General features: G+C 37.4%; 1 protein-coding gene across 9 annotated transcripts in view; it reads left to right on the top strand.

The window, feature by feature from the left end:
• The window catches only part of ATG4C (autophagy related 4C cysteine peptidase), a 68,269-nt gene that overhangs the window by 30,675 nt on the left and 14,758 nt on the right, over positions 1-22,836 (top strand). The window contains exon 12 of one of the 9 annotated variants that reach the window (XR_004646772.1): positions 5,628-5,646. The exons of 4 other annotated variants lie outside the window; for them this stretch is intronic. Coding sequence is in view for 2 of the 5 variants with exons in the window: in XM_034778469.1 (XP_034634360.1) it covers positions 455-625 (171 nt within the window). In the remaining 3 variants the exon portion in view is untranslated. 4 more of the 9 variants (XR_004646769.1, XR_004646770.1, XM_034778472.1 and 1 more) reach the window with 4 other exon arrangements.

Genomic DNA, 22,836 nt, shown 5'->3' with positions numbered 1-22,836 from the left:
GATGGCTATAGGTGCTCTGTTTCTGCCATAAAAATGCTTCCAGAAATTCCAGAAGGTGCTAACCTGCCCACAAATCCTGCGTGGAATTCAAGAGATGACAGAGGATATGAAGACTGTTCTGCAACTCATTACACATGAGTGGAAGCTAATGGAGTTCTGCATATGTGTAGTGGTTCAGTTGGCCTGTGTGGAACAAGTTGCAAGAATTGGGGCCTGAAACTCCAAGTGTGGCTATTGTTTCATGAGGTGGCTGAGTTAGAAACATATTTATTTACCAGAAGAAGTGGGCTATTGAGAGTCTGTGCAGTGTTTTTATTCTAATGCGACAAATGAAAATAAAAACAAATATGCATGTTGCAAATTATGTGCGACTGTAATTAGATCAATACACCCAGGGACTGTACCCCTTCATTTTCAATTAACAGTTTATCCGGTATGTTATCTTGCATTATAGATGCTGAAATCTTCATCTAAGGAGAAATATCCCTTGTTTACTTTTGTAAAGGGTCGTTCTAGAGACTATGACTTTGCCTCCAGTCCACTCCATGAAGAAAATGACCTTTTCTCCGAGGAGGAAAAGAAAAGATTAAAAAGATTTAGTACAGAAGAGTTTGTCTTGCTTTAAGGATATTTTACAGTAGGGTATTGGCAGCTGTCCAGGAGAACACTTGCCCTTTTAAAAAAAAATTACACAACACAAGGCAAGCAATATTGAAATTGATCTATTTTCATAAAGATTATAATGTCGTATATGTTTGGTCTTTAAAATGTCACTTATAAATGTAATTAATTATTTTTGTTTGTTCATTGCTAGTTGGATGAATATGATGACACTTTTTGCTAGTGAAGACAGACAGCATTGTTTAGAGCCAGACACAATATAGTGTGAATAGGTACCATACATGCCCTCCTTGATAGCTCTGCCAATGAGCCTAAGTCTTGACCTGCAGTCCCCTCTGCTGTTCCAGTCCGAACAGTCTGCCAATTATATGGTGGTTTTGTGATGTGGACATGTCATCTAGTTTTGAGACTACTGGATTGTTTCCAGGTGTAAGCAAAACTTGAATCTCGGGCTCCTGAAGAAAAAGCCTTGTTCATTTAATCTATTTTGCTGCCTAAGCCTCTATAATGGTTAATAATGTAACCATGAGATACCTTTCTAGCATTGCACTACTCAAGATGTAACTTTGATATATCAATAGTAATTGTTAGCTACAATCCAGATGCAATTATATAAGCAGAATTGTGAGTTAAGGTACTATTTAGCAATATGATTTTATAATGGCTACTCATTAAACTTGCTGTTGAACCTTAATATCAGGAATGAATATAAAGTATTGGCTTTTCCCTACCATTTTTAAAGGTTATGTTATTAATATTAACTGCAACCAATCAAAGCAGATAGACAGTTATTAAATGGGAGCAGTGTTTGTTTCCTGTCTCGACAATATAATTGAGACTTCTGTTCCTACCCAGGCAGCTTCTAAATCAGAGCATAAAACAGCAAATTGGGAGTAGACAGTAAATATTCTGGGATATGATCTTCTGATATGTGTCATTACTATACATTGCTTTTGGTGATTTTAGATGTAGAGAACATCTAGCAAATAAATCTACATGAACAGTTTCATGCTTTAACAAACAAATTCAGAATTTAAAATACACATTTAACACTGCCTACAAATTTAAAAATAACTTTATTAAAGGTGTGAGATTAAATGCATGTACTGATGAACTATAATGGTAAATTTCTCTTGTTCGAATTGTTTGAATTCTGGATCTAAAAAAATATTGAGGCAAATACTCTGTAATAAGGCAAATTTTACTGTATTGTAAACCAGCTATTAACTTATTCTAAAGTGCCATTTAGGCACAGAATGCACAAATGTTGTCTACCCAAATAATAAATATTCTATGTATCACTAAAGTAATTTTTTCCTTTTATAAGAACGGAGATTAGAGTTACTAGTAGGGAGATTTTAGGCAGATCTGGGACAAGCGCATGTTCATACCAGAGTTGAATTGTTCATTTTCACATTTGTTCATTGAGTTATCCCCCCCAAAAAACGGGGATTATTTTTCAGTTTCTTTTTTTTTCATTTAAAAAGAATTTCTTCAGTTGATTGGATATGGTAATCTCCTTATTAAATAATATTTTTAATCAGTGTAACATTACTTTTAGGTCCTGCATCTACATAAGGAATCAGTTGGGGCTGATCTTATTTGATATTTTTTCCTTAATAACCCGGAAGTAGTTGTAAAATTAATGTGTTAATGAAATGCAGATGCTAATTTGGGAAGAGTTGTGAATACTAGTGAGGACTAGAAAATATTGTAGATTTGAGTTTGGCTTGCATTTTTCTAATGATATTTTTGCTATGGAAAAATAATGCAAAAAATAAATATTAGGGAGTATGTCCAGAAAACACAACTACTGAACAAGACCTATGTGAGATAATGGACAACAAATTAGACATGAGCTTGCACTGTGCTTTAACACTTAAAAAAAAAAAAAAAAAAAAAAAGAAAGAAAGAAAGAAAATAGAAAAGAAAGAAAAAAGCCAATGCAATTCTGGGCTATGTATCTAGACACTCATCTCATAAAACAAGGAGGTAATAATTGTTCTTTCTGATCTCCTTAACACTTTCCTTTCTGCTGCCTCTTTGCCGGGAAGGTATTAACAAATTAAAGTTCACTGAAGAATAATAAAAATGATCAGGGGCCTGTAGGCATGGATTTAAGGCAAATTAACAAATATGTATGGCTTTGTTAATCTATTACTAAGAGGAGGGCATGACACTTTACAAATATTTAATGTATAAACACTGGTGAGGAGACGAGGAATTGCTTGGGTGGTACAAGGGCATATAACTGAAATAGGATGAAACTGAAGGGAAAACTTCATACAGGAGAATATTATGATGTGTAATACTCACAAGGAAGTGTTGGAAGTCCCATCACATGTGACTATTGATACCTGACTGACCCAAACACTAACAAATGTACAATAAGGAATAATTATGCGTAAGGTGAACTCGATAAACTAACATCCCTCCCGTTTCCAATTTCTATTACTGTCATAATAAAAAAATAAGTTTAGTATGCCTAAAAGGCTTTAATGCATGGGAGTTTACAAGTAACTTTTTAAGCAAGGAACCAAAAGTGACATTAATTTAGTGAATATTTTTTTAAGTGGTTACCCAGTAGACTTTTTCCTGACTCTATGAAATACTTAGTTTTGACCATGAGGAATAAATATGCTCAGTAAATATTACAATAGTCTGTACGTAAGCAAGTATGCACATAAAGCATCACATCTCCGTTAAAAGAAATGTCCCTCCATTTCCTATTAGAGGCCCCATTCTTTACAGCAGTAATCATAACTGAGCTGCTAGTCTGATGTCTCAGGTTTGTCCTGTGGTGGATAGCTAATAAGCAGAATTAAATTTTGAAACTGGAGTGGGTTTGAGAGGGATGAACATTTTTGCAAAGTGGGAAAGATTGGGTTTGGTATTTAAACTAAAACAGAATTATCTGGGCTAAGTAACTTTATACATGTTTCATCTAAGAGTGAATCTGTTTGCCACAATTATAGACTTCAATTCAACAAGCCATTTCACCACGTTTTAACTTTAAGCATAGTACTTCCTGTTTTTAATAAAACCTTCTTGCTGCAAACTTACCTACAAATGGATTATAGGTAAAAGTGCCTACTGCAGTTCAGTGCATGTAACTTTTAACCTAGTATGCTGACTTAAGGATTGCCATTTCCTCCTCCTTTGCTCCATGGCGGAAGTCACACTTACATCACAAAATAAAACATGCACGTAGCCACACAAGTTAACTGTGTCTATAGAGATGCATGTAAGGATGATTTTATGTCCATGAGAAGAATGGATTGGCGTTCTGACTGCAAATAGAAATAATTTTATTGTAAATAAATGTTAAACATAAAATGTATCTGTAACACTTCAACAGGTTCACATTGTTCTAGGATCTGTAAGAACATTTTCATTTCTTACTCTTTTATAACTTGTGAAGAAGGCTTAATGGTTGAAATACCTTAGCTAACTTAATTTTAATGATAGACCTTTTGTTCAGTGTATATTTATGATAGATAGGAAAACCTGCATTGCAAAACTATCAACAATGTTAAGACAGCTGGTGGTGATGATATTGGGTCCTTTAGTCTACCATGATAGTGTGGCATTCAGAGCCAGCAGCACAAATTTGTTAGAACTAGTAGCAATTTTTAGTTACCTTTTCTCTCACTCCTCCAACTTCCATCTTGTTCCTTTTTCCATGTTGGTGATTTAGGTAAATGCCCCAAAATCTGTGTAAATAAGCAGCTAATAAGGAAGGGGGAACGGGGGTCAGAAATGAAAACTGGGGAATCTTTTGAAGGAGGCATGGGGGATTTAATTATAATTCTATGGTACTTCTTGGAAAAAGTAGGGCAGTCCAGGCCAAATTCCAGCTTGGGTACTTAGGGAAGAATTTAAGTTTTCCGCTTGTACTTTCAATGAAATACGGTGCTTATTTCTGGCCTTAAATTTTTTTTCACCCATCCCTCTTGGTCAGATCGCTTGCAGCCTCTGTTCTATAACCTCTCTTCCCTGTATTCCTGGCCAATTTGATCTGTTACCATGGATTTAACTATCATGTCTATGTTAGTGACTCCTGCATGTCCTTTGCTATCCATGACATTTCACCTTTGGTGGTCTTCATCTCTACCTGTCTACATAGTTTTCAAAATGCCCTATACTAGGCCTCATTATTTTAGAAATACAGCTAGTTTCATTACTTTTCCATGTTGCCCATAAAGCTAATTATGTAGGTCTTGAACCTAATTGTTCAAGATTCTAACTCCTTCCAGTCTTACTTTCTGATTAGATCCCATTGCCCCAGTGAAAAATGGCTAGGGCACAGAAAGAAGACCTAAGGACTTCTGACACGTTGGTCTGGAAAGCATTCTAGTATATTTCCTGACTCCAGGACAGGCAAGCTCACAGGTTGTCCTCATCCCTGAAGGTCCAGGTACAGTGGTGACACAAGTTAAATTACAAGGTTACTAGAAATTAATGTTTTTCTGTAACTACAGGGGACTTTAATTGGAAACTATGTTAATCGCATAGTAATTATCTTTACTTCTACTGCATTATCTCCTGAAAACTGTGCAATTAATTTGTGTCATCGCTGTTACTGCTGCTGCCTTCAAACACAAACTAACTGTGCATTAGTTACTCACACACCCAGCAGTGGCCTATATGCTTAAGTGACTTATACAAATCATTGACTGATTAGTTACTTGCTTTCTTGATGGACCCAGCCTCTCAATATCATGGAAAGTGGCAAATACGTGCATCTTTTATATAGGTCTGTTCTTTCCCCACCCAATAATTGTTTCTGCTGTTCCTTTTCTTTTCTTAGGAGGGGGCATTTTTGTTTATCAAGTCTAATAGCAGCAGGAGTCACCTCTGCCAGATCTTTCAATAACTAGCTGGAGCTTTGTCTGCTGCATCTAGACAAAGGCATATGCCTCCATTTATCAAAGTGAAGTGAAGTCTTGGGGTTGTCTTCCACTCATCTCTAGATGATCAGTGACTATAACCCCTTTGTCCACCAGCTTTCTATGAAAACCTGGTTCTGATGGCCCATGTGTTTTGTCACCACCAGTCTGGATCACTGTAAAACACTAGATCTAGGATTGAAGGTGGATGCAATACAGAGGGTCCACTTTTGTGACTGTGCACCTACCTACTCAATGAGACAGACTACCCATCATGAGCACTTCACCCATGTGTTCCACCTTCTGTTGGTTCCCAGTCTGTGTCCAGTATCCATTCAAAGCCATGGTCCTGATCTTCAAAGGCATCTGTGGGAGACCACATCATTCAGGATTTACCAAGACAACTGCTCGATGGGACAATGCACCTTTCAAAGCACCAAGACAAAGCATACGAGAGCCAGAAGTGGTCATCTTGGTCAAGGGGATACACAGGTAGAACAAATTTCCAGAGGAAATCTGATTAGGCCAGAGTCTGACTGCTTTCAGGACATACTCCAAAACCTTGCTCTTTGACAAAGTATTTCCACAATAATAGGCAGGGCCAATCAGAGGGGGGCGGGAGGAAGGAGGGCCATTTGGCCTGGGCCTCACATTTAGACACTTGTTAATTTTTTGGCATTTGATAAGTTTTGCAACTTTTTTATGCACATCCCTATTGGACCAGAAAAGCATTTGTTAAATAAAAAAATATTCCAAATTATGTCTCTCTCTCCTTTTGGTGCCTTATTTTGTTTTCATGTGTCATCATTTTTTATTTTTATTATGGCTCGGGGCCTCAAAAGCTGGAAATAGCAGAAGTGAGCATGAAAGGAGGACTAAGACTAAGGAGCTCTCTGCTTGTGAAATGACCATAGAAATCTGTATGCGCAGCTGTGTATTAGTTTTACAGCAATCAACTATGTTAGGTTTGGATGGTTGGGTCCTAGTTTCTTATCTTGTTAAGCAAAGAATTTTTCAGTCCAATGAACATCTTGTGAATTTTTAATCTCTAGACATAAGTGTTGTTCATGGATATCATGATGCAACCTTAATTGCTGAAAGTGTGGCACTAACATGGGGGAGCATGTTTGTAAATTATGTTAATTACAGTAGAGAATGAGCTCACTCTGGAGACCCGATTTATTTCCAGGAGTTATTGATGACCTGTAAAATCAAATGGTGAGTGAGTTATAACGGTCAATAATAGCAGAAATGAACATAAACAGCATGTTTAAAGTCCAGCCCACCTGGTGTTCTGTTGATGCATCGTTTGTATTGATGGACTATTTTTGTGTATGTGATGGAGCAAATAGTCTGTGGCTGCAGTACCAGGATCCCCCAATAGGGGCAGATTGTGCTTGATTATTTTAAGGTCTCCCAATCCATGAATTATCCATGATCAGGATATGATTTTTAACAAATTTCTTCATTTTTCACAATTATAGGACCGCTAGGCCCTGATCCAGCACTGAACACACTGTGGATGCAGGGTGAGAGTATAGAATGTAACAAAATTTTACCTTGTAGTTGGGTTGTGAACACCTCACTGATTTTCATTTACACAAAGGGCTATTTACACTTCTATGACTGTGTAAACTAGTTACACCCATTTTAAAGCCCCTTTATAGCATCACAGTCATGTAAAAGCCTTAAGCTATGTCAACACTAGAGACCTTCCAGCGGCACAGCTGCACCACTGTAAGGTTTCCTGTGTAACCGCTCTATACCGATGGGGGAGAGCTCTCCGGTTGGCATGATTAAACCACCCCAAATGAGCGGCAGTAGCTATGTTGGTGGGAGAGCGTCAAAAGTTTTACCAACAAAAGTGCTAGTGTAGACATAGCCTTAGGGTAAATGAAAATCAGGACCTGAGTAGCTGTCATTGGACCATACAATTAGTCACCTTCATCAGATGGTATTTTCTGTTTCCTCATTGGATGATAAAAGCTTTATAAACAAGAGTCCCTTTCCCAGTTTGCAAGCAATCCATGGGCAGTCATATTGTTTGTCTACTTTGTGAATAGTAAAAAAGGCTTTTCTTAATGGTCGCAAGATCTCTTGTGTGTGAAAGCTCTTGGATGTTTGTTCACACAAATTCACGATGGTTTTGTTTTCTGCAAACGCTCTTTCAGTTTAAAAACTTACTCTGATGTTTATGAATAAAAGCAGTTGTAATTGCCATCAGAACAAATCAGCGGGTTTTTTGTTCTTGTTTGTTTAAAGCAAGAAGATGAACAATAAATGTTTAGTGGTTTTTGCTTACCTCTAGCATGAGTGTGTATGTGTGTGAGCATATGTTAACAACCAGGGCTTTGTGAGTTCTGTGCTTAATACAAAAGAGAGTAATACATATACAGTCTTTCCTTCTGCTCACCTTTTAGGCCCTGATCCCATAAGCTGGTCTGCTCAAGTGAACCTCTATATCCATTTAAATTAAGGGGCATGTGTGCAGGCTAAAGGACTACACATGCAAAGCAGCTTGCAAGATCAGGGCCTTGATTAGATCTCAGTGGATAAGGTTATCCAACTTAGTGGGACCTCTGCTGAGCCAGGGTTGCAGGTTTGGGCTCCTATCTTAGACAATAAGAGTTGGCAATTTATTGCAATCCCATAGTTTCTGCAGAGTGGTACTGAGTGAATGCCCACAATTGTTTTATTGGTATGTGCTGACTCAGTGGAGCAAGGTTGCATAGATTTTGTTTTTCAGGAAGTTGCGGGGAGGGAAGGAATTGTTGTTGCTGTGCATCAGTCAGTGGCTGTCTTAATTAAATAAGGAAGATGATCTTCATTTTTAAACATAAATGTCAATTCCACTTAAAGACAATTAAAAAATCACTGCAAAATAATGCAAGGAGAGCAGCATAGGATGCTTGAATTAGCATATTTATTTATTTAATTTTAAACAAAGTGGGAAGTTTCCTCTTTGGTTTGCCCTGTCTCCGCTAATAACTAGGTCGATTAATAAATAAACTGAAGAAGAAGAAGAAAACCCCTCTGTGTAAATCTAAAAAAACATTTAGAAAGAATCTTACTAAAAAACAGGAGAACTAATTCTCCAAAGTTGTTACCTAATAAACTGGCTAACTTTAATCCTTAAACTGGGACAACTGAGAGTTACTTGCATTTTATGGCGGGCCACTCTGATTTTTTTTTTTAGGTGCCTCTCTAAAGCTTGCAGTGTGGGCATCTGTTCCAAGAGTTGCTGTGCTTTCTACCCCTAAAAATAAATGAAATAATCTGACAGTTGTCTGCTTCAAGATTTACCAGCACCCCTAGGTTCATAGTAGATTAATTTGAAATCGGTGCAAAGGTTTTAAAATCTACACAGTATTGTGATAATCCATGTTTAAACACCATACAGTGGTATCTGGTTACCTTAAATTAGAAAAGGTCTGAACCAAAGGTGTGGATCAGAATTTTGTAACTCTGTAAGAAGCAGAATCCAAATGCTGGATCTGAACATACCTGAATTTACAGGTTTGAAATTCAAACCCTAATTTTGTCGATGTTTCAGGGTGTTGGGATGCAGCTGGCAACAGAGGCACTGAACTGAAATATGAACCTGAGTCTAGATTTTGTTTTCAGCCCTATTTCTCCTTCCAATGGGATGGGTAAGAAGACATTAAATTTTACAGCAGCTGTGAAAAGCAGAATGAAGTATTTGCAAAACACAGCAAGCTGATGTCTTGCAAATATATGAAGTTCTTTGGCCTTCATAGCTCAACCAGTGGTTTGTTGTTTTCATGCTAATACAAATTCTTGTATTAATAAGAGCATGGCCTTGGGTTTCTTCATCCGTATGGGAAAAAGTTACTTGTCTGGTGGTAAACAAAGAACAGAAGAATTGATTCACTGTCTTCAATTTTAAAAAGATGGTATGAAGCAATAGTGGAGCAATTTTAATTGTAACTATGTAACACTTGCGATCAGTAAGATCATTTGTGTTCTGTTTTTAGGAATTGGGGTACTAAAGAGTACATAGAGCATTAGAAATGCAAAACATGACCGCATGTTCTCAGGATTTTGTCAGTGCTACATGAAAGAGCGCTTGTGCTGGGATGCTCAACTCTGAGGGTATTCTCTGTTTAGTGTGTATTTACAGAGATGTATGAATATTTGATTAATGAGTCATGGTCTCTGGAGAAATTTAATAACTGTACTGCTGTACAAAGCCAGCTCCTTAACTGTTAACACAGCTGCCAATAGTGTCATTGACACTGAAGCCCTTTCTGCATCTAATATATTCTGTGGAGTAAATTCCTTCATTACAAGGGGATCTGTGGGACACATTATTCAGTTATCTGTTTTGAACTGTTACAAGCTCAATTTACAGATCCTGATTTGTAAAGATTTTTCCAGTGGAAACAAGCAGTGACACATGAGCTGTAAAACAGCAGTTTTATGTGGTTATGTTTTTACAAAAGTTAGTTGGAAGGTCAGATTTACAAAGTGTTGTTTTAAAAATTTCTCTATTCTAATAAGGTCTGGGTACAAAGTATTATTACCTGCAACATTAATACAAAGTTTGTATACTATAAAAAGCATCTGCAACATAAGAATGAATTACAAATGTGGGCGTTAGTGGGTGTGTGTGTACATATCTGTATTTGTACAATCCAATAAATAAAAATTGAAGTTAGCAATACTTTAAAAAAAATGGAACTAGTGCATCGCAGATTGATTCTAAAAATCCTTACTCACCTGAGCAATGAATTCAGTGAGACAACTCTGGTGAAAAAAGACTCTTTTGATATTATTTTCAGAGTGAGGTGCTAGTTGCATTTTTTTTTTAAATATATCAGGACAGATTCATTATTACATTTTTGTTCAATACTTTTCCAGAAATAATTCATTCTAATTTAACCATTGTCTCCATTTTTATTTCTAATATCTGTGAAGACATCAGTTCTTACTTACAAAGTTAGGTGGATATTTTAGTGGTGTTACTTCAGTTAAACTATTTTAAATAATAGGGGAAAATGTCAAAAAAAGATAAATTTAGTGCCGAGGCTTTCACTGGAAGCTTTAACTGCAGGTTAGAATTATACATGCTATGCAGAATTTCCTGCAACACTTCTCCTTAGGGCCACAATGCATTACAGCAGACGTATAATGAAGCTGCTATAAAATCTCTGGTAATTAAGGGGGATTTGACAGTAATTGCAACAGTGAATCAACTTAATTATTACCTGCTTCGAAGAGAGCTAACCTGATGTTATAATCTAACCTTTTCTACTTTTAAAATGAGAGATTAAACAAGTATATGTAGCATTTAAGAATTAAATCTGTTGAGATAGAGTTCTATTAATATACTTTATTATATTATATATACTATATTATACAGTATGTACTATATATAAAGTTCTCCTCCTGTAGTTGCTGTGTACATATAATAGGAGTAAAAAGCAGCTGAAGGAGAAGAACTATCATCCAATGATTTAGAAACACACGGCGTGTGTTCGTTCATATAATAAGCGGAACCTTAGCCCATGTCTCTGATGCAACCCTCTTCTTGACTGTTAACAGCATAAGACCCATACAAAGATCTTTGTTATAAAATGCTACAACACATGGAAGTCTAGTTCCTTGAAGAGCCTTGTAAAGGAGACATGGTGAAGGTACTGTATTTGTGGACTGAATTTTAAGCAAACTATGCTGAAATATATTTCAGATGCACTGTAAAACCACAAAAGCAAGGGGATGCTGGCTCGAGGATGTCACAGCACTATTGTTTACACTCCAGTTGTGGCATTCACAATGCTGTGAGATTCTATGTAGCTTTTACAAATGTGTAAAAGTGTACACAGAATAGTTAACTTTCCTTTGGTCAAAATTGGTCAGATCCTTTTGGTTCACTCCCTCTAGGGCACCTGGCATTGGCCACTGTCGGCAGACAGGATACTGGGCTGGATGGACCTTTGGTCTGACTTAGTATGGCCGTTCTTATGTAATGTGTAACCTGGTCGTGTACTGGGAGGAAGACTGTTGACATAGGAACATATTTTAACTTCCTCTTCAATATTTTATCCAATTCTAGTATAATGACATTGTTGGCAAATAACAAACAACAAAGCAATGTGGTTTAGAGCTCTTTGGGCTGTGGAGCAGACAGGTTCCAGCCTCAAGGAGCTTCCAATCTTCTTACCTTCATAAGCTCTTCACATAAACATCAAGGGAGAAGTAGATCCTATAATGACACTATGAACTCACTGATGTGCATTAATAGAAAGGATGAGTTAGTGACGAAACATCAGGGGCTTGATCCAACTCCTTTTAATATCAATGGACTCTGAGACAAGTTGGGTTGGATCCCAGGTTTGCATATCTTGAAGCATACATTAACTCTCTGGAGGACAAGTTCAAATCCTGGCTGGTCAACCCAGCTTTCCATCCTTCAGAAGTAGAAATATTGAGTTGCATGTGGTTAACCAAGCGTGGGTCTTTTGGAATAGACAATCAAAAAATCTTTCTTCATAGATTTTAGACAATCTTCATAGATTTTAAAGATCCCATAGCATCTCACATAAGACTAACGGGTTGCCTAGAGGATATTAACCAAAATTTTCCTCCCTGCCTCTCTTGCAGGGTGCTGCTCTAGCTGATTTCTATCCTTCCCCATAGGGGTAAGAGCATTTAATCAGTACTCTATGTACATCTAGTATCTGAAGCATCTTGGAGGATGAGAGGCCCAATATGAAATCAAATAGTATTCTCCAAAAGCAACAGAGAATTGGGCACAATTATGATGAGGATGATGAATGTTTTCCATAGCACTATCCACACCAGGATCACCAGCCGCAAACTAACAAATTTAGCCTGACAACACCCCGGTGAAGTAGGGATTTTACAGATGAAGAAACTGAGGTACAGAGCTGTTCTGACTTAAAAAACGTGTTCTTGGAATCATACAACTACTCTGTTATTGTTTATATCTGCTTGTTAGGTTGTGGAAAGATCGTCAAAGAGATTGTTTTGTTTTGTTTTGTTTTGTTTTTTCTGGTGCCATAAAATCCTGCCACTTACGATGTTAGTTTTTCCACTGTAGCCTTCAGTTTTCAGTAATTTGATAGCTTGACCATTTCAAATGGCCAGCTGCTGAAAACGTTCTCAACCCATGTAGCAGTTCCATGGGTTGTGTGAAAACACCAGTTTTTCATGCACATAAAAGGAACTTAAATTAACTGCATGGCACTAAAAGGGCAAGTCTGTGATATTGCCATTCTAAAACAACCATCTCTGGGACTTGTGGTATTAGCAGAACGCAGTAGTTAAATCTGTACCCTTCAAATAAGACTTAAAACACGTACAATAGAAATAATTGCAACAGCTTGTTTCAGTTTTGTTGTTTGAAAATTCTAGTGCTGTTGCTGCCCGATGACTGGCAATTAAAAAAAAAAAAACAACTCTGCTAGGCTCTGCCTTCTGTTTAATAATGGAATAACATCTTAACTGTAGCTTTGGAACTCTGTCTAGTCCCCATAGCTACAAAATAGCGAGGGCCTGCAGGCTACAGGATAAGTTGAGCATAGCCCAAGCTCTAAAAGCTACCTTCAGTAGAGAGAACTGAGCCACAGTCCCTATGCTATTCATATCTGGTACTGAGGCTTCCCCCTTATGCGATCGGGCAGCTCCCAGTCTGGAGAATCCCGTTACCATGCTTGTAAATCAAGAAAGAGTAAGGGAACCTGTTCAAGCACAGCCCCCAAGAACGACTATGCCGTGGCATAATATACTCAAATAAAGCTCCTTCTGTTCTACTGCCTATCAAAGTGGCCTTGTTTATTTTACTTGTATAAAATCTTTGTGCCCCCCACCAAGTGATAGGGGGCACATCACGATATTAAAAAGAAGTGCCTGGGTGGCTCAGTGGTGCTGGTACTACTTATTAACTGCCATCACCTGCCCCAGATAGCAGCGAAATGCCTGACTAAACAATTGGGCCTTTCACCCTGCCCTGAAAGGCAGCAATCCCCAGGCTCTGGGAGCTCATCATAGGAAGTGAATTCCAAAAGCAAGGACCCCCTGCTGAGAACACTCTGCTGAAGAGACCCAGAAAGGTTTATCCCAGAAACTGACCCTACATGTGCCTAGGGTGACCAGATGTCCTGATTTTATAGGGACAGTCCCAATTTTGGGGTCTTTTTTTCTTATATAGGCTCCTATTACCCCCACCACCACCACCCCATCCCGATTTTTCACACTTGCTGTCTGGTCATCCTACTGTGCCCCAGTTTTTAACAATATGCAGAAAGGGGTGATCTCTTAGATTACAAGGGACCAAACTGCCCAAGAGACTGGGGAGAAATCTCAGTGACCACAGCCCCTCCAAAGTGAAGTCATAAGATAGGTAGAGACCTGCATCTTCAGCTGTCATAACTCCTATAAGATTCACTCTAGTCTGTAACTTGGTAGCACGCAATGGAAACTTTAGAACATTTCCTAGAATTCGCTTGTGCATATAGGTTGACCAGATGTCCCTATAAAATCAGAAACAACAAAGAGTCTGGTGGCACCTTAAAGACTAACAGATTTATTTGGGCATAAGCTTTCGTGAGTAAAAACCTCACTTCTTCGGATGCAAGTGAGGTTTTTACTCACGAAAGCTTATGCCCAAATAAATGTTAGTCTTTAAGGTGCCACCAGACTCTTTGTTGTTTTTGTAGATACAGACTAACACGGCTACCCCCTGATACTATAAAATCAGGACAGTCCCGATTTTTGGGTCTTTTTCTTATATAGGTTCCTATTACCCACCCTCACCCCCTGTCCTGATTTTTCACACTTCCTGTCTGGTCACCCTATGTGCATAGCAAAAGCTAAATATGTGCTTAGATGCTTTTGGTCTCTCTAGTGGCATCAGTGGTTTCCTACTCATATATTCATGGGGGGGTGGAAGTGGCAGACTTTTTAAATAACAAATTTTCACTGGTGCCTTTTGCTATTTTAACCGTGCATTTTAACATAAATGAGAGATTAACATAGGAAAAAGTACATCAGGTGCATGCTCAGTAACTATTTTTTCATAACGCTTTAATGGATTCAGGGTTGAGCGCTACTAAAATCTGGATTTATTAGAAACGTTCCATGCATGTCAATGGAGTTTTTCTCATGAATCTGGATATTTTACATTATTTCAATAGAGCTGACCATCTGATTCATTAGAAATGCTCCAATATAACCAATGGACCGTTTCTAATGATTCTGGTTTGACAGCAAATCCAAGGGTCAGCTGTACTGAAAACAATGGTAATAACCCCTAGGTTTATTATAAAAATGCTTGTGTTTCAATGGAGCATTTCTAATCAATCGGATAAATAGGAATCCTGCACCCAAAAAAAAAATCCCTCTATTGGTGAAACAGATCCATGGATTTGTTGTTACTGCCATTCTTTAAAAAATACAGTAGACTTTTTTGGGTGGGTGCAGTAGGACTTTTTTGTACTTTCTAGTGAAATTCCCTCTCTGTTGTACTCACTTCTCTGTGAGGTAGAGGAGTATTCTTAGAAGAAGAAACCAAAGCACAGAGTTCTTGTGAGTTCTTGACTTTTTAATCATGTAGATGGTTGGAGCACACCTCTCTCTGCCCTCTTCCCTAGATGCTGCGATGGGAGCACCGTCACTGGTCATCCCTGTAGCAAGTTCATCCCAGTCCAGCCTGCAGCTATGGCGCTAGATCAGACCCTTAGGAACCTGCACGTCCTTCATCTTTCCCCGCAATTGGCCTAGGCCTACTGAAAAACTCTATTGAAATGCATGGACTGTCCATCATGTCCAATCAATGGGAAGATGCAAGGGGCAGTCTTAGGCACTACTCTTCACTGGGACAACCAATAGACTTGTTCCCCTGAACTGTGGCCCCCCCTTTGTAATGGGACTTGAGGTGATAATTGCAACTGTCTGGTCTGGAGAGGGGGAGACCCCAGCTTCCTTTTTTGGGGTCTCCCCATGACCTTCTTCCCTGGACAATCGTTCCTCTGTATTCAGGAGGGTCCATTTCTAGGGAAAGAGCACTCACACCCCGGCTAACCTAGCAGAGGGTGCATGTGTGTGTGGACACTGCTGATGCCATCCCAAAAGAGCCATGATGGGGTATTGGAGTGAAAGAACACACACCTCCTTCTCCTCCCCCACCTTCCCAAACAGCATCCTTTCCTGGGAAGCTCTGATATTATTATGTGACTCCAGGAGCAGGGACCCTAGTCATGGGCCTATAAAGCCTATGTAGTAATCCAGCCATAGAGGTAAAATTGTATGTGTTTTGGGATGGGGCTTCTGCAAAATGCTGCTAGGTAGGTTGAGCCTACTAGGATTTGTGAATGAAAGGAAAAAAACAGTGAGACAATTGTAATTATTTCAGGTTTGTTTATCAAATAATTTTTAGTTGAACTGATCCTATACAGAAACACATGTTTTACTAAGATTCCACTGAGGTAGAAAAAGCACTGGTAATGAATCCAGATTCCTTGTCCTCTTTGTGTGAATTACAAACCAGTCTAGTCCCAGACTGAGCAATATTCTAGCTCTCCTTGTCACACTCTAGGAAATTCACTGAGCAACTCATCTGAAAAAAAAAAAAAAAAAAGCTGTGGTAGTGACAAATCTGCAAAAATGGAAACTCCTCTTTAAAAAAGATTAGCGTAACTTCTCTCTTTTTAGGAAGATAGATGATTTTACCTGGCTGTGAACGTTGAGAAATCCAGTCTAGAGCCAAAAGAAAAAGATTCTGCCCCGAAGTTGCTAAAATTTTGTGCCTCTGCCTAATGCTTGAATATATGATCCATGTATTCCCTGAATGTGGGAAAACATTGGCCCTGCCTATGATGGTTACTGAGAGTCCAGGATAAAGACTGAGTATGAATGAGACCACCCTTGATTTCCTTGTTTCTTGGCACTTTTGCATCCAGTTCAGTTGTCCTCTAAGTGATAAGGCCTTTACTGAAGAATGTAGATCCTGGTGGGAATATACTTGGTCAGGGGGATTATAGCAAAGATAGCAATGTGATTTCAAGTCTTTTCCTGCCCTAGAGGCATTCACAAAATCACCAACAGGCAACCTCCCCCTACCCACTCAAATGAGATACAGCAGTTTATCATGTCAAACCTCACTGCTGAGCGCAGTGCCTAGGGCCTCTGGCTGTCAGAGGCAGGATTTCATCTTGGGGTCCCTAAGGCCAAATAGAAATGTTCATTTATGTTTCTTATTGCCTGGCCAAACCTGTGTGTGCTTAAAAAAGTTTAAAAAGCTGACCCATGTATTAATGGGGCTCAGAAAAATACCCAACAAGTGAAAATGTTGAATACATTTTTTTAAACAAAAATGCATTTTACTCTCTCCTTACTTCTTTTGCATTAGTTGCCTATATGATATGGTTCCTTCTGTGGTACTAGTTCTTGAAATGACTCTCTCTTATTGAAACCTTGGAAGCAATCCACTTTGAGATAAATATTAAAATATTGTTGGACAATCTGGTTCATAGACAGAACTACATAGAGGTGTGTGTGTCTATAATGAAGTATGTGTGTGTATAAACATATATTTTATACACTATCTGTATACAAATTTTGTGGGTGTACATATATATATTCAAGTTATATCCATTTAAGTATTTGTATGTGTATATAATACACACACACACACACACACACACACACACACACACACACACACACACCATATCATATAGGCAACTAATGCAAAAGAAGTAAGGAGAGAGTAAAATGCATTTTTGTTTAAAAAAATTATTTAACATTTTCACTTGTTGGGTATTTTTCTGAGCCCCATTATATGTGTGTGTGTGTTCAAAATGTGTGCATAGATGCACATATACTTGAGTTGTATATGTGTTTATATATTTATAGACTTGGAAGGATTAGATTTTTATTTGGCAAATGTTGGAAAACATCAATTTCACCGTACACCCACAAACCAACAGAAAAAATTTCATATCAATATAATAATAGTAATTTACAGATAGGCAAAGTAAGAAAAATGCTGCCTGACAACTTATTAGAGTTTGATTTAAGGATATTAACTTTGTGGACATCACATGTCAAAATATACAATTTGTGTTATACAGCTTTAACTTTTTGAATTTCAGCATCTAATGTTATGAAATAATTGTCACCTCCCCATTATGTGACACCTCCCCATAATTCCCTGCAACTTTGAAAATTTAGATTGATAAAAATAGGGAAAAAAAGCTTAAAACCCATAATTCTGTGCAACTGTGAAAATTTAAATAGATAAAAATAGAAAAAACACTTAAAAATAAATATTGATATTATCCGTCAAAATTATAAAAACATAAAAATTAAATTCTGCCAAGCCTATATATTTGTGTGTATCTATATTATTATATACATTATATCTCTATGTACAAAGTGTGTATATACGCATATATATTTGAGTTATATTTGTGTGTGTGTCATATAGAGTATGTCTGTAAAATATTTACTATAGTGTGTGTGCATATGTGTATTCATGGTGTATGTAAATTTGTGTAAGGTTTTTGTGCAACCATAATTTAATCCTCTGTTCAAAATTTATTTCAGCTCACAACATGAGCTCTTTGAAACAATGTTAATTGTTTCAGAACCAAAATCATTGATGATAACTCTTTTAGGAATTGTCATGTTGTCTATAAATATTTAGCAACTGGATTGCATTTGCCAGTGTAACCCTGTATTACAGATGAAAAGGTAGCATCTGCTGAAATTAAAAGTGGCCACATTTTCACTGTAGCTTAATTAAATGCCAAAATTTATCTACATTAACAACAAAGTGGTGAAATTTATTGATCAATTCACATGATATAAGTTGACAAATGGCCTGAGCAATTTCCATAATTTTCTACACGTGTTAAAATTTGTAATGAAAAAAGAATACTATATTAACATTAAATGTAAAATGAAAGGGATATTTTGTAATGGGAGCTAACGCCTGGGGCAGTGTACTTTGTTTTCCATGCCTTGTCCAGACATAGGCTGCTTGAGCTGTGTACAGATGGGTCTCTGACAGTCCTACAGCTGTTCTCCTAATTGTCCATTAAGTGTTCTATTGATTCTCTGATTCAAAGTACATGTCTTTCAGCTCCAGCTATCCTGTGAAGTGGCAGGCACATTCCTTGTAGAATGACAGAGCTGCTTGAAACCTAAAAATGTGGGCTGCCAGTTTCAATTGAGGATCCTGCTTTCAAAGGAAAAGGCTTGGTTAAAAGAGCTTTGTAATAGCTGGTTAGGTTTTAGTTTCTAAACTTTTAGCATCAATCAGTTAAAGCAGCAGCAACATGAAGAGTTTTAATTCCTTGTTAAACATGTACAGATTGCACCTGGCTGATAAAGGGCTGTGAGTATATCAATGCTTGCTAACAAGTGATTAGGCTTGTTTAGCTGTATGCAGATTTTTTTTCCAGACCCCCTGACATGCGCAAAGATGTTCTCTTCTCATTTGACTTGCAAGTTCACTTTTTGCATTTTTTTTAAAGCGAGATCATCAGCAATTCCAGATTATGCCAGTCAGAACCCTGTTTAAAATCATCTTCCTTTAATCTGAAAAGTGAAAGATAAGATGCATATCTGTTCCAAGGACCATAAATCTTCAAAGAAACAAATAGCCATAGATAAAACTGTAAAAGTTATTTAGTTCTCCACTGAAAGAGGTTTATTAATCTAAAATTTCCAGTCCATTGTGTCATGATTTGGTTATCACACTGTATCTCATTTCTTGCAATTGTATGAGCCTTGTATCTCAAGCAAAGAGATGATAGCCCCATAGCTTAAACTTTATCAATTGAATTCAGATATATCTCCATCTCTAAGCAGATAAATAAATAAATTGCAACATAAAAAATACCTTCCTAAACACAGAGATTTGGATTGTGCAATGTACAGATTTTTATCTAGAATTTTTTTTTACCCATATTTGTATATATTGATTTGGTAATTAAATAAGTTTAAATTTCCACTTACTTTTAAAAAAAAAACAGAAATTTAAATTATAATTCTCCATATAGAATAAGCAAACAACAAGGAAATGCTTATGAACTCCATTATAACTTACTACTTAGAAACCATCTGTTAGTTGTGCAAAAAGTGAGCTTTTTCTCTATAACTGAAATTACAAAACGGCCCTGTATATTTTTCTAAATATATATATAATTTAAATGAGACATGAAACTGTTTCAGATAAAACTTATAATAAGGAAAGTTGTTTCTGTTCAAGAAGATTTTTATCCTTTATAGTTAAAGAAAAACCACTCTCCAGTGAATGTTTAAGATATGCTTATTCTTTAATCATCCCCCTTATATTATTCCCCATTTTAGTTTTGCATTGTACCTAGCAAAATTCACAATCATGGAAGATAACACATTACTTCGACCCATCAATCAAATTATTCAGAGCCTTTTAATTTAAACCAGAATCTTGCTCCTTGAATTATATTACATAGTTATTTTTTTTCTTACCTTGGCCTAGTTGTCTTTGGGATGTCAAATTTACAAGCAACAATGTGTGGTTCTAAGAAGCAAATGAACTAGCCAAAAATGCAAATGAAATTTCTGCCTATGATTCACAGGCGAAAAAAGATGCATTTGAAATTTTATAACCAGAGTCTCTCCCTATCCCATAAAAAGGAATATGTGTCAAATTAAAGAAGTCATCTAGGAGGTTGTAGAATATGTAGTAAGGCACATATTCTCAATTTAGGGATGTAAATTTCTATCTCCATGCATGGGGCTGATACACCAAATTCCCTGTGCATCAAGAGGACAATAAACTACTTCGTTGTTTTCACCGTCAAACAGATTGAATAAAAAAAGTCTCCTTAATGTAATAATAAACTATATATTGATACCTGCAAAACATTTTGTGAATCTACTTAGATTCCAGCACTTTCAATTACGCTGTTAGCCAGTTTTTTAAAAAGATTTTTAGAAGCTTTCAACTGTAGACTTTTGTCTTGTTGAATGAACTTCAGCTACACTAAATTTTAAGTAAATTTGTGATGACTGAGCAATATACATTGGCTGAGCTAGAATCCAATAACCCACAGGACAAATTAATTTTCAACAAAAAGGGCAGAAACCTCAAGTGCCATGAGTATATGGAATCTCAGTCTATCTCTCTGGAGCCATTTTTGCAAATCACTACAGCTATTCATAATCTAAATCAGTCTCCTTTAGCAGCAGAAAGATCTTTTTTCATGACAAAACAGAAGATGACATTCATTAGTGCCTAACTTGCATAAGCTACCTTAAATTTATTGGTGCTCTTAGACTTATCGGGATAAGAATTCCTTTGTCTACAGCTATTGGAAAATTCCGGATGTACTACTTAAAAATATAAATTGTCACTTTTATCAGAACTTTTGGCAGTTTACTTTATTTTAGAAGTAAAACTGGTGGTTAAGGTTTTAAGACTTCCAATGGGCGTTGTTTCAATCATGGTTAATATGCACCCAGGATAGCAATACCAGTGTAAGCGAGCGGCTGTACAAAAATCCACACTTCTTAGAGAATTGCTGCTGCTTAGAGCGAGAGGTGTAAACTCTGCACTATATGGTGTATAAATACAATTTAGGGCATTACAAATGAACCCTAAAATTTATGGATGGATTCATGGCCGAGGGCCAAATCCTCAGATGGTGTAGATCAGTGTATCCCCACTGACTTGTAGTGGTATTATCCAGAGAAATGGTGTATCAGAGTGCTTCTCTTTTGGACCGCTCCCTATGTTGGAGATCTTCTAGTGCACTCCTATTCCCTTTCCAATATCCCACATCCTGCAAAAGCTATAGAGCTTGGTTGTGTGAAAATGTATTATTAGGACAGTGTTAAGGAGTCAAAGTGTAAATAAATGTGCTTCAGGTGCCTGGTGGTTTCTGTCCTCCCAGTTTATACTCTTCATTCCTTCTCCTGGGTGTAGGACTCTACATTTATTAGTATTGAATCTCCTCTTGTTCCATGCAGTCCCCGCTCTTCTCAACTTTCCAAATCTCTTTGCAGTCTGTGTCTGTCCTCTCGGATATTTGCAATGCCTCCAGTTTTGGTGCCATCCACAAATTTGAGCACTGGTGGGTTGGGCTACAACTAGCAGAAAGTATATCTGTTTAAAGAAGGACAGGAACTTCCCCATTGTATCACAAGTCCAAGGGTTTGCAGACCAGTAGATGTCCATGGACCACAACTTGAGAACAACTTCTCTATCAGAGCCTTTCAGAATGAAAAATATATTGAGATCTGTTGGGATGCATATTTCTGATGTAGAGTCAGGGGAGCAATTTCTGCCTGCAGTTTGGCTTATCCACCTCCCATTGCCAATGGCAGCTGCCTGTGCATATTGGAGTGTGTGCAACATTGGACAATGATGTTTGTTGTCTTAGTGATATTTAAAAGCTGACAATGTGACTGATGCATAAAAGACATGAAATACATCCACCAGTGGATTCGGGGACTAAAACCACTATAATGGATATGGGAGAATTATCCTTAAAGACTAGTTCATAAAACATGGACAGCAAGGGCAGAATACTTAGATTAAGTGCATTAGGGCAGGGACCATTTTATTGTTATGAATACAATGGGTCCATGGCACCTAGGTACTACCACCATGCAAATAAATAATAATAATAATATATTTCCTGCTTATACACTGTTAGTTTTAGGACATGCTCTTTAGTATTGTCTTTCTTGTGAACCATACCCTCTTTAAATGTTCTGTTAGTACCTAGAGGCAAGAGTAAATTCTTTAGGCCATCTTCAGAAAATCATGATAACTTGTCCATCAGGATTCAGTGGTAGCCGTATTAGTCTTTGTCCATCAGGGATCATCTTTGCATCTTCCTAAAGACTAGAACGGAGGCTCAAATTTTAAAGAGAGGGAATTTGAACACTCAACAAATTTACCGAAGGATGCAGCGGATTGAGGACTTGAAGTCTTTAAATCAAGATGACAGGTTTCAGAGTAGCAGCCGTGTTAGTCTGTATCTGCAAAAAGAACAGGAGTACTTGTGGCACCTTAGAGACTAACAAATTTATTAGAGCATAAGCTTTCGTGGGCTACAGCCCACTTCTTCGGATGCATATAGAATGGACCATATATTGAGGAGATATATACACACATACAGAGAGCATGAACAGATGGGAGTGGGAGTTGTCTTACCAACTCTGACAGGCCAATTAAGTAAGAGAAAAAAAACTTTTGAAGTGATAATCAAGATAGCCCAGTACAGACAGTTTGATAAGAAGTGTGAGAATACTTACAAGGGGAGATAGATTCAATGTTTGTAAT

The sequence above is a fragment of the Trachemys scripta genome, chromosome 8, assembly GCF_013100865.1.
Source record: "Trachemys scripta elegans isolate TJP31775 chromosome 8, CAS_Tse_1.0, whole genome shotgun sequence".
In the NCBI taxonomy this organism is placed as follows: Eukaryota; Metazoa; Chordata; order Testudines; family Emydidae; genus Trachemys; species Trachemys scripta.
Note: the sequence above shows the minus strand (reverse complement) of the source record. Positions and strands in the feature narration are given on the sequence as shown.